The following is an 11,397-nucleotide window of genomic DNA, read 5'->3' as shown; positions in this document are numbered from 1 at the left end:
TGTTCTGCATGAAGAGGGTTTGGATCTGGCCAAACAAGCCAGGTAGGGAGCAAACGCAGCTGCTTCAGCTCCGGATCCAGGTGGAGCAATATTGCTCCACCTGACCATCAGCATGGAGGCTGACAAAGCAGAATGACCAGCTGTGTGGCTTACGTCCCGCTCGCCTCTGGGTCACACCTATGCAGAGAGTCAGGTTAGCAGCAAGGCAGCAGAGAGCAGAGCAGTGGGATGGGGAACGTGCTTGACGCTCTCTAGTACCATTTCATTCTGAATACGTTTTCTTGGCAGAGTTTCCAAATGGGCTGCACAACTCAAGAGCTCAGTGCAGGAGCTAGAGGCAAATGTAGGGGGGAGATAAAAGAAACACTTGAAGCCTACCCTTGTTTGCCTGTTAGGAACAGCACACTAAAAAGTAAGCAGCCATTCCTTGTCCTTTGTGAGGCATCTTCTGAGGGACAGGTTGGAGGTGTGGGGGACATTCCCCCATCACATCCAGCCATTGAATCACAGAATAGTTTGGGATGGAAGGGACATTTCAAGGTCATCCAGTCCAAGCCCCCTGCAATGAGCAGGGACGTTCTTCAACTAGACCAGGTTGCTCAGAGCCCTGTTCAACCTGACCTTGAATGTTTCCAGGGACGGGGCAGCTCTGCTTTGGGAAGATGAGCTGCAGCACCAGCATGGCTGTACCCACAGCCCTCTGGTTTGTACTGGTTCCTTTCCCACTGTCTGCCAGGTTAGGGCAGGCAATGAAATGTCCTCCAAATGAAGCACCTCTTCTTGGTCTGTATGGGCTTTTTCACACAGGTTTGCCTGCAGAGTCCCTCCAGCAAAGCCTCCAACCTTGCGTTTTACTGAACTGGCAGGGACCAGAGTTGAGGCGGGGAGGTAGATCTCTGGGAGTTGATTAATTGTGTTTAATGCTTGGATATGCCCTCCTTAATTATTTCACACTAGCTGGGTAACCAGCCTCCTGTGCTGAATGGCTTAGGTGCGTTACACCTGTGCAGCTGGTAGCAGGATTTGGCTCTGTAGATAGGTGTTTGCTTGGACTATTTAATTACTGTTTGCAGTAACTTGATATAACCATAATGTGCAGCACTTATATCGCATGTTACAGGTCAGCATCCCCATAGCGGGAATTCAGATGGCCTCTGTGCAGTGCTGCAGTCCCTGGCAGGGAAGGAGGAGGCAGGGCAGCAGCCATCCCCGGGGGCAGCAATCTCCCCATGGTTTTGTGTTTGTCAAACACATTCTTCTCTGTAAGCCCCAGGAGATCCTAAGGTCAAACTCTGGGTGCTCCATGTGTGGGAAGCTCCGGCCCACCCAGCTCAGGGTACCATCATCTTCACAGCCTTGAGTTTGCATCTCCTTTCGTACCACTGGCAGTGTGGGATTAAGGCCCATGTTCCTTCTAATAACACAAATTTACCCACTTATTCCCAGTTTATTTAGCCTCTGGATGGGTGGAGGTGGATCTTACCATTCAGCAGTTTGGTTATTTTCCACAGATAACCTTCTGGATATATCTGACACCATCTCAACCATCTAGTGGCTTCATCGGCTTCTTTGCTTGGCTTGCATCCTGCATCCTCACTCCAAGAAAGGCTGTAGGTAGCAGGACGTGGCCACCAGCTGAGCTGGCTTGGCTCTTACTTTTACCAGGCACCTGGATGTCTGATGCTATGTCGGTTCTCTAAAGCCTGGGTTCAGCCTGTGTTATTGCAGCTGAGGCTCTCAGGCTGACCCAGAGGCAATGTGACACCCTGACATTTTGAGCAAGTGGCAAGTTGTTCCCCCAAAAGGGACTGGCATTCAGCTGCTGGAGCGCAGGATGGATGAAGCCCTTGCCTCTCCCAGCTGCTGGGTGGATGTCCTGTGTCTCCAGTGACATGAAAAAGGGGGTTCGCAGCTCATGAGGCCCGGAGGGCAGCTGTCCCTCTGCTAACCCGTGGTGCGGTCCTTGGAGGGACCATGTCTCACAGCATCACTTCCTTGAAACCTTCTCACCTGGTCTTTCACCAGCCCAGCCCAAACAGGCAGGTGGCCCTGTTACCCTCTCCTGCCCCTCAGACGTGGGTCCACTCCAGATCCATTAGGGTGGTCCTCCTTCCCCTTCCTTGGCCAGGAGCTGTGGAGATTCTGGCTGAGGACCAGAGCCGCTTCAGGGTTCATTTCAGCTGGAATTTATGTGTCACGTTAGTTATCCCACGAGGGTACTCACGCAGTTCCCAATCCAGGGAAGTCTGAGGGAGCTTCATCAGCTGGATCCTATCTGATTTCCCAGCATCAACGGATGGAGGGTGACTAATTTATTTCCCATCCCCCAGCTCCCTCCCTGTTTGGGTTTCGCCTCAGCTCTGCTTTGTCCCTACCCTGCACAGTGCCAGCTCCTGTGCTGGCAAGTTTCTGACATGGGCCAAGCCAGGCAGCATCTCCCAGAGACATGGCGGGTCCCATGGCGCTCACCTCTGTGCCAGGACAGCAGCAAGCGGCACGTGAGAGAGAATAGCAGGAGTAACGACAGCTCCAGACAGGTTCCACAGGAAGTCTTATTTTCAGTTCCTCTTTCACAGCCTAACTTTGGCATCTACGTTGGTTTTATTGTTTATTATTAATTCAACAGTAGCACACAGAGGCCCTGATTGAGTCTGGAGCTGCACTGTGCCAGGCACCGTGGGTGTACCCAGCAGGACACAGCCCCTGGAGAACACATGATTGGCTCGAGAACACGTCCCTGTGTGAAAGAAGAGATGTTATTTGATGTCTTTTTCTATTTTGAGATACATGCAAAAGTAATGGGTGCCAATGTTAGCAGCAAAATGTATTTTATGTTATTAACTTTTAATATTTTTCTCTCGTTACTGTGATTCTTCACATTACCTAACACCTTTTGCAAACCGTGATGCGGGTTTGTCAAGACCCTTTGGCTCAGGGGGCATCGTGGCTCCCTACGGCCCCGGAGCCATTCAATACAACCTATTCAGTGCTAGCGGGGATGCTCTGTCCGGGCTGGTACGAGGCCAGTACTCACTCCCAGCTTGGAACAAGCACGTTATTTTGTGGAAATGAAACATCGAGCCTACTCCAGGGGGATGACCGCAGGGGGACACACTCCCTGAGGTTACATACAGCTGAACGATGGCACGGAGACGTCATGGTTTTGCATAAAGTGGTAACGCACCGCAGCTGAACGTTTATGTGAGGAGCTGCACGCCTTTCAGTACGCTCTCCCCTTTCCTTTTGCTTTTTTAGGCCGCAGCGTAGCGCTGCTTGCCACGGCCCGCACGCCTCGGCGGCGACCCTGCCCCACCGCCCCGCCGGGCGCTCCGCCCGCCGCCTCCTTCCCCGCGGCCGCGCCCCGCGCGCTCCCCTGGCCCCGCCCCCACCCGCCGCGCCGCGCGCGCCCCGCCCCCCGGCTTCTCGCGAGACCGCCGCGCGGCGCGTCGCCGGGGGTGGGGCCGGAAGTCTATAAAAAACCCGCGCGCAGCTGTTGTCGGCCCTTCCGGCCCGGCGTGGGGACAAGATGGTGGGTGCTGCTGGCGGTGGCGCCGTCCGGGCCTGGCCGCGCCATCCCTCGGGAATCGGCGCCATCCCGCCATCGGCGGCTGCCCGGCCCCGCTGCCGCCGCCCCCGGTCCCTGCCGGAGGCGGCGCAGGGTTTGTTGCGGGACTCGGCCGCGGCAGGCGCCGTGGGCGGGTGAGGCTTAGCCTTGGGGGCGCCGGCCGGGCCCTCCTGGTGCCCGGGGACTCTGGGGCACGCGGGGGGCTGCCAAGGGGGCTCTTTGCTCGCGGTGGTGGTCATGGGCCCTTGGTTTAGGTAGGGAGGCTCTGGTGTGGAGAGGCTCCGGCAGCCGTGCCCGCCTGATCCGGCGGGCTGCGCGCGGTGCGTTGGGGTCCGGGGGCGCCCTCGGTGAGGCTGCATCGGCTGCTGCAGGGGCAGGGGGGCCGGGGCGAGCACGCGGGGTGGTCAGGCAAATAATGCAGTTTACCTCTTTTCATCTTTCATCCACATCCAATTCCGTGTCTCACTCGTACGCGAAGGTATTGTGCTGGGAGCCTTCAGCAGGCGTCAAAATGGAGTTCTCCAGGCCCCTGCCACAACATTTTGTAACGCTAACAAAAAGCCTTTTCTGGACCTGGCAAACTGTCCGCTTAAGGCAGCGTGTTAAGTGTTTTTGTGGTTTTTGTTGTGTTTGTGGTTTTTTTTTTAAGTAGGACATATTTCTTAGCTATTGGTTGTTAGCTCCATTTTTAGCTGTAAAATGTTTTTCTTTAATTTGGATGTGAGGTGGGATGGGTAGTTCTTTGGGCTGAGAGTTCTCCGGGTGGAACCCAGCCTTTTGGCTCTCGACTTGCAGAGGGAGGCTGCCGGACCAGCTTAGAAAAAATAACTGCAGCTCTGCCCAAAATGTCTGACCTAAAGGTGGATGCTGAAATACTGTTTTACTGCAGCTTTTCAGACTGGAATTGTTTTTATAATGTTTATTTTCATAGCGTTACTGATGTGTTGAAACATTGCTTCTCAATTTTCTAGGCTTTTGAGGTGCATTGAAATTCTGGTGGCATGCTGTGGCCAAACTACCGCTTGTGTGGTTCCCTGACAAGTGTGGTACTTGGTGATACCTTAAAATAAGCTTGAAAGGGAGGAGATGTTGAGGAATTCTAGAGGGGACACAGTTGAGACAAGGGGATCACATTCTTAAAACACCATACTGGTATTCAGAAGCCAAACAGCTGATACTGAGAAGAATTTCTAGAATGCAAAACGTCTGATATATACATTAATATTCATGTTTCATTGCAAGAGGAGAGTTGGCCTTGGCCCTTGAGTGGGTATAAGTGAATCTCTATAGCAAGCACTAAATGTTTATTTTCTCTCTCTAGTCTCACCGCAAGTTCTCAGCTCCAAGACATGGGTCTTTGGGCTTCCTGCCGCGTAAGCGCAGTAGCAGGCACAGGGGCAAGGTGAAGAGCTTTCCTAAAGATGACCCCAGCAAGCCTGTCCATCTCACTGCCTTCTTGGGGTACAAAGCTGGCATGACCCACATTGTCCGTGAAGTTGACAGACCTGGATCCAGTATGTATTAATGTTCCTCTTAATGGAGGAGGTGGTTTTCTTTTTTTTTATGAATGGTGAAAGATGACCTGTCTGTTAGTAGCTTTGAATTTGAGTCCTAGTGTGACTTCACCTTGTTCAAGGCCCTTGAGCTGAGGTATAAAACACCCATACCCCTCCCACTTCAATGTGGATGATGTCCCAGCAGCAAGACTTCATGTTTGGCAGTATCTGTTTTGTTAATGGTCCTGTTTGAGGACTGAGCACAATTACCTGATGGTTTCCTTTAGCTGTACTGTAACAGGCTGCTTAGGATAACCTAGATTCAATGGACAGATACAACAAATTGCCTGTGGTTTTTTTTTGCTGATTCACCTTTCCAGAATGAGTGTTACTTGCTACCATCCGTAATGCTTACCAGGTATTGCTGTGCTTCCTACTGAGCCAGTCTCAAAATTTTTGCAAGGCATTGAAGTATAACTTAGACTTGGTCACTTTAGCATGCATCATCTTTGCCTTTGTGAAAAGAACCTGGGTTATTTAACTTCCCGTGTGAGGGATTTGTGTGAAAAAAATGTTTTAATAGCTGATGCTGGTGTTAGTTTTGCTGTTTTCCTGTCTTCACCCAGAGGTGAACAAGAAGGAGGTGGTCGAGGCAGTCACTATAATAGAGACTCCTCCTATGGTCATTGTGGGCATCGTGGGATATGTGCAGACTCCTCGTGGTCTCCGTAGCTTCAAGACCGTCTTTGCTGAGCACATCAGCGATGAGTGTAAGCGTCGCTTCTACAAGAACTGGTAAGAGAGTAGGGCTTTTGCTTTTTGCCTTAAGATCGTGCCATGGTTTTATTTTTTTCTGCTGGGTTGAAGATTATGCTAGTATAGCTTTTTGAAGGGGCTTTTAAGCAATTACTATTTGGCCTGGATGAACTGGCCTAATAATGGGACAGGCTGTAGGAATGGCTCTGGGAGGGTGGTAGTGTGTTAGTGCCCATCTTGAGAGTGGGAGTGACAGTGCTGGTTTTCGCTTGAAATCTCCTTACCAGGCTACATGTGATGATACTTCGACGGGCGGACATAAGGAAATCGCCTCTGGCGCTTGTTGTTGAGTGTCGAGTCCTGACTGTAGCCCTGTTTTCTCAGGAAAGGGGAAGACAAGTGTTACTTCTGATTAGTGTTCCAGGCACTGTTGTGATTCAAAGTATGCACATTTGCCGGAGTGTGGCTCCAGTGTGTCTAGAGTTTACAGCTTGTTTATGAACTTAGCAGGCTGAAGAGACGTCAAGAGTAGAGCAATAATGATCTCAAGGGTGTTAAAGTAGTGACCTTACTGTCAGGCATAGCTTGGACTTACAAGGGGGGAAATTATGGTATTCTGAAGCAGATAGCAGTCATGCAACAGTTGCTTTAAAGATTTTTTTTTTTCTGTTATTGTTTGACATCTCCCTACAGTCTTTTGTCTTCTGTACTGTGAATGTTAATGTGCTTTGGAATTCATGGCAGCTCCGCTCAGCTCTGGCAACTTTGCCACTGTCTGATGAGCTCCAGGCTCCGCTTGCCAGTGGAAAAGAGTTTTTAGAAGCTGGCAATGAGCCAAAACCAGCTGAGGTGGCAGCTCCTTCCGCTCGTCCCCACTTCCCTGGGGGATTGATGAAGGGCTTAGCCAAACCTTGTCTCTGCTCTGCTCCTGAAGGCACAAGTCCAAGAAGAAGGCCTTCACCAAATACTGCAAGAAATGGCAAGATGAGGAGGGCAAAAAGCAGTTGGAGAAAGATTTCAATAGCATGAAGAAATACTGCCAGGTTATTAGAGTCATGGCTCACACTCAGGTAAGTGTCTGTGGAACTCAGATGTACACTGGAAATGGCTAAGAGCAACCATAAAACAGTTAATCTCTGTAGGGGAGATTTCTGCCCTCCCTTGCAGCCTGATGCTGGTGGAAGCATGATACAAGTACTAGCACTCTTCATTCTGTACAAAGTATGTGTTCACAGGGTGCTTGAGGGCAGCCACTGGCAGTCTTTTGAAGCAAGTGTCCCAAGAGACTGAACCCTAGTAGGAACTTTTGGATTCATTCTTTTGCTGAGACTATGTAGACCTGAACTCCCTTAATTCCAGCTAATAAAAGCATGCTGAGTGCTTCACTGTGGAGTTTGTGTGGTCAGCATCATTTCAGGCTGTGTTCTGTAGGGACTGCAAACACTTGGAGGCCTTTAATGGCTTCTGTTGCTCAGCTAAAGGAGGTGTGCTGCTGAGCGGTGTGGTGGTTTCTCCCTAGCCATCAGTATTCTGCCAGACTTCCTTGGGAGATGCAGTTAAATCTTTTGAGTTGGCTGTAGGTGCAGTAAGATGTCTAGTTATGACATTGCTAGTTTTACAATTAATTTGCCGTACTAGACAGCAAAGGTAGTGTTGCAGATGACGTTGATACTCGTATCAGTCCCTTGATGCTAAATATAGTAGAAGTAACTGCAGCTGCAACCCTACCCAAAGTGTCCTTCTGTGTGGCAGGCTTTATCAAAGAATCATAGAATGGTTTGGGTTGGAAGGGACCTTTCAAAGATTATCTAGTCCCACTGCCCCCACCATGTGCAAGGACATCTTGCACTTGATCAGGGAAATTCCATGTTCCTGTGGGTGGCATATAACTTCCAGGTACTGTGACTGGTCGTTGAAGCTGCATTACAGCCTTTCCCTCTTAGCGTGGGACCTTTTACTTCAGTATGTTGAAGCTGTGTACCTTGGAAATGAGTATGTTTAGCTAGAAAAACATAAGGCCAGGATTAGAAGGATGCTGGGCTAGTTAGTAGAAAGTCCATGTTGGAAGAGCAGGAGCTAAATGTCATCCTTTCTGTGTTCTAGATGCGTTTGCTTCCCCTGAGGCAGAAGAAGTCTCACCTGATGGAGATCCAGGTGAATGGTGGCACTGTTGCTGAGAAAGTTGATTGGGCCCGGGAGAAGTTGGAACAGCAGGTGTCTGTGTCAACTGTCTTTGGCCAGGATGAGATGATAGATGTCATTGGAGTCACCAAGGGCAAGGGATATAAAGGTAAATGCATGGAAGTTCTCTTTGTGATTGGATACAGTTTTTAGTGAAATCCTAGCCTCTAGCTTTCACAAGTGTGTGGGTTAAGAGCTGAGGAGGTAAATACGGCTCTTCACAGTTCAATGATGAGACCATGGAATGAGCACTGGGCACAGTGCCTGACATCCATGAGGAGTCATTCCATGCTGCCTTCCTTCTGAGAACACAACCCAGGGACATCTGGGGGAGGGAGCATGGGTGGTTCAGGGACAAGGTGCTTCATCAGGAAACGTGGTTAATTCCTGGGATGTTTAGTCTGGCTTCCCCTTTTGTTGCCTGGGGAGAGCAGCTTGAAAGGTGGCTTAAACTCTAGTCAAACAGTTAGGTGACATTTCAGCTTGACAGTGGTTGTCATCACTGCTTCGGTTTCTTTCAGGTGTTACCAGCCGTTGGCACACAAAAAAACTGCCCCGCAAGACTCACAGGGGTCTGCGCAAAGTGGCCTGCATCGGTGCATGGCACCCTGCTCGTGTGGCTTTCTCTGTGGCCCGGGCTGGTCAGAAGGGGTATCACCACCGGACTGAAATCAATAAGAAGGTTTGTGTCCCTGAGCTGCTGGGAAGAAGTGAGAGCTGGCTGAGGTCACTTGCTGCATGATGATGAATGGAGGAGGGAGTTTTGCTTTGGATGTTTTGCTCTGTTTGAATGTCATCTTGGGAGCAGTAACCATAGTTAGTTATGTTGGATCGCCATAATCTTGTATGGCTGTGTGCTTTTGAAGTGCAACAGATAGTTTTCTCCAATGCTATTTGTAATCCTAATTCTTCATGTTTTACCTAATGACAGACCCTTTCTCCTACCTTTTGCTAAGTAGAAATTCTTGACGTTTTTAGATCTACAAGATTGGCCAGGGTTACCAAATAAAGGATGGAAAGCTGATCAAAAACAATGCATCAACTGATTATGACTTGTCTGACAAAAGCATTAACCCTCTGGTAAGTTGTTGCAGCTCTATGGAGAGAGTCTGCTTCCGAGGTGCAGTCCTAGATCAAATGGGCCTGGTATAAGTTGCAGAATGATTGAACGAAGAGCTCTTGAAAAAACTTGGCTGCTGTGGGAGGTGGTGTTGCTCAGACATACCAGTATTGATTTGTGTAACTTGCTAATTGCATTTGCTGTGTGGCAATATTATAGAGGGATGTTACAAGCCTAGAAATGATACTTGTAAATAAGGAATAACTTAGCAGGGAGAGCAGCTTTTGCTGTTTTGCTGCTGGCTGCCTCTTGTTTCTGCTGATCTTAGCAACAGCCTTATGGCAGCAAGTAAATGGCTGTATCGAGAAGTTTGACCAGCAAAAGGCAATACTGGAAATGGGATTTCAGTGAACGTGCGAATGGGCCATCAAGCTGCAGGCAGATGTGATCACTGTTTCTGCTTTATGCAGACACTTAACTGTTCTCTCCTTGCTCAGGGAGGCTTTGTCCACTACGGCGAGGTGACCAATGACTTCATCATGCTGAAAGGCTGTGTTGTTGGGACCAAGAAGAGGGTCCTAACCCTGCGCAAGGTCAGTAGTGCAACCTGCTGTCAGATGGACTGGAACAGTGCAGCACTGCCTCTGGTGCAGGTGTTGGTTGCTGCTGTGAGGATTCATGCAGCCAGCTGGAAAGAAAAGCCCCATGCACACAAACCCACCTCGCATTAATGACCTCAGGAGCAGCATGAGGTGCTTCTCCCAGTTAATGCAGTCCGGGGCTGTTTGTATTGAAGGGCAGGCTTCAGGGTTGAGAGCTCTTGTGGGACTGTAAGGACACTGGCAGGCAGACTGGGGCTCACCAGCTGGTATGAGTTGACCAGTCCTCATAAAATCACAGAATGGTTTGGGTTGGAAGAGATGTTAAAGATCATCTGGTCCCACCGTCCCTGCCGTAGGCAAGGATGCCTCTCACAAAACCAGGCTGCTGAAAGCCCATCTAGCCTAGTCTTCAGCCTTGAAGGGCAAAGGTGCAGACTGGCTTATCGGCTTCCTGCACATAATAGCAGCTGGAGAGTGAAGTCTGAGTGATGTGGGAGGCGTTAGCCATGGAAGTGATAAGTAGCCAGCATACTGGCAGGCTGACATGGTGCTGCTGTGTACTCACCTGGCATCTTGCTTGTAGTCCCTGCTTGTGCAGACCAAGCGCCGGGCCCTGGAGAAGATTGACTTGAAGTTCATTGACACGACCTCCAAATTTGGTCATGGCCGCTTCCAGACAGCTGAGGAGAAGAAGGCTTTCATGGTAAGGACACTTTCTGAAGCTGGCAGCTTTGTGTTGTGTACCTCTGTATTGTCTTTCAGCTAATGGCAGTTGGAAGCTTGACCTTTGGGCTGCCACAGGGCCAGAATTTCTCTGTAACAAATGGTGTAGCTTCAGTCGAGAGTGCATCCTGCCACTGTGTTCCAGCCATGGGCTGGGCGTGGGGTGGCTACCCCAGTAACAGTGCTTGGTGCCTGAGGGGTGTTGCTGTGTTTGGGCACGTTCAGTGATGAGGCATGGGAAGAAGCACTGGGCAGTGTGTGACACCCGCGGGGAGTGGCTCTGTACTTGCATTTCTTCTGAGAGCAGCTCCAGACCACTGCACTCGCCTCACTGTGGGCTGTGGGTGGCATTCCCTGTTTGTTACTTGCTGGAGAAAGCAGGTCAGGAGTCCTGGGTGGGATGTGAAACCCTTGCTGGGTCGGCGAGTGGTTCAGCTTCTCCACGAGATGGCACCAGCATTTCTTCTCTGTTAAATACAAAGTCATTGATTTGGCGCAGCACGGCTGCGCCAAGTTCAGCTTTCCCATGAAACCTGTAGCTGTGGGGATGGGGCTTGGGATTTGCAATGGCCTGCCACACTGAGGGCTTTTTTTGGCCCTAACACCTTTGCTGCAAGAGGTGTTGTAATTGGGATGGGATGTGGTCTTTGGTGCAGGCTGCTGTTTACATAGTTTCTTTTTTTTTTTTTCAGGGACCACTCAAGAAAGATCGTATTGCAAAAGAGGAGACAGCTTAATGTGTGAAATGGTCTTGTGGCCTGTGTGCTCTCAGACAAAATAAATATTTTAAAGAAATTAACGTTGCCTCTTGGTTTATACATAGCTGTTTCAAGTCTGGTACTCTCACTGCAGGCCCTATGTGTGGGAGCAGCCAAACCAAAGCAGCAAGTAGAGCTCATTCAAAGAGTGTCCAACTCGTAGCAGGGTTCCTGTCATGGGAAAGAAGCTGTAACTGCTGTTCTTGGAGAGTAAAGATTTTTGGGCAGAGCAAGACTTTTCTGTTTGTGTGAGAAA

The 11,397-nt window shown here is 49.9% G+C and overlaps 1 protein-coding gene and 2 non-coding genes across 4 annotated transcripts in view; all 3 read left to right on the top strand.

Annotated features, from left to right (window-relative positions):
- Positions 1-11,182, top strand: part of RPL3 (ribosomal protein L3) — an 86,022-nt gene extending 74,840 nt beyond the window's left edge. Inside the window, exons 1-10 of one of the 2 annotated variants that reach the window (XM_055712189.1) lie at positions 3,440-3,529; positions 4,887-5,079; positions 5,688-5,856; positions 6,752-6,887; positions 7,921-8,107; positions 8,520-8,680; positions 8,977-9,078; positions 9,556-9,651; positions 10,244-10,363; positions 11,076-11,182. In XM_055712189.1, coding sequence (XP_055568164.1) covers positions 3,527-3,529; positions 4,887-5,079; positions 5,688-5,856; positions 6,752-6,887; positions 7,921-8,107; positions 8,520-8,680; positions 8,977-9,078; positions 9,556-9,651; positions 10,244-10,363; positions 11,076-11,120 — 1,212 coding nt within the window. In that variant the 5' untranslated portion in view covers positions 3,440-3,526 and the 3' untranslated portion in view covers positions 11,121-11,182. Of the gene's footprint in view, positions 1-3,439; positions 3,530-4,886; positions 5,080-5,687; positions 5,857-6,751; positions 6,888-7,920; positions 8,108-8,519; positions 8,681-8,976; positions 9,079-9,555; positions 9,652-10,243; positions 10,364-11,075 lie in introns of those variants that run through there. The other variant, XM_055712190.1, reaches the window with a different exon arrangement.
- LOC114017986 (small nucleolar RNA U83B) lies at positions 8,219-8,311 on the top strand. Its single transcript, XR_003563355.1, has one exon. It is a non-coding gene; the product is annotated as a small nucleolar RNA U83B (small nucleolar RNA).
- LOC114017987 (small nucleolar RNA U83B) lies at positions 10,599-10,691 on the top strand. The gene has a single exon (XR_003563356.1). It is a non-coding gene; the product is annotated as a small nucleolar RNA U83B (small nucleolar RNA).
- Positions 11,183-11,397: the final 215 nt, after the last annotated feature.

This window comes from Falco cherrug, chromosome 5 (assembly GCF_023634085.1).
Source record: "Falco cherrug isolate bFalChe1 chromosome 5, bFalChe1.pri, whole genome shotgun sequence".
In the NCBI taxonomy this organism is placed as follows: Eukaryota; Metazoa; Chordata; class Aves; order Falconiformes; family Falconidae; genus Falco; species Falco cherrug.
The sequence above is the reverse complement of the archived record's forward strand: the minus strand, read 5'-3'. Positions and strand labels throughout refer to the sequence as shown.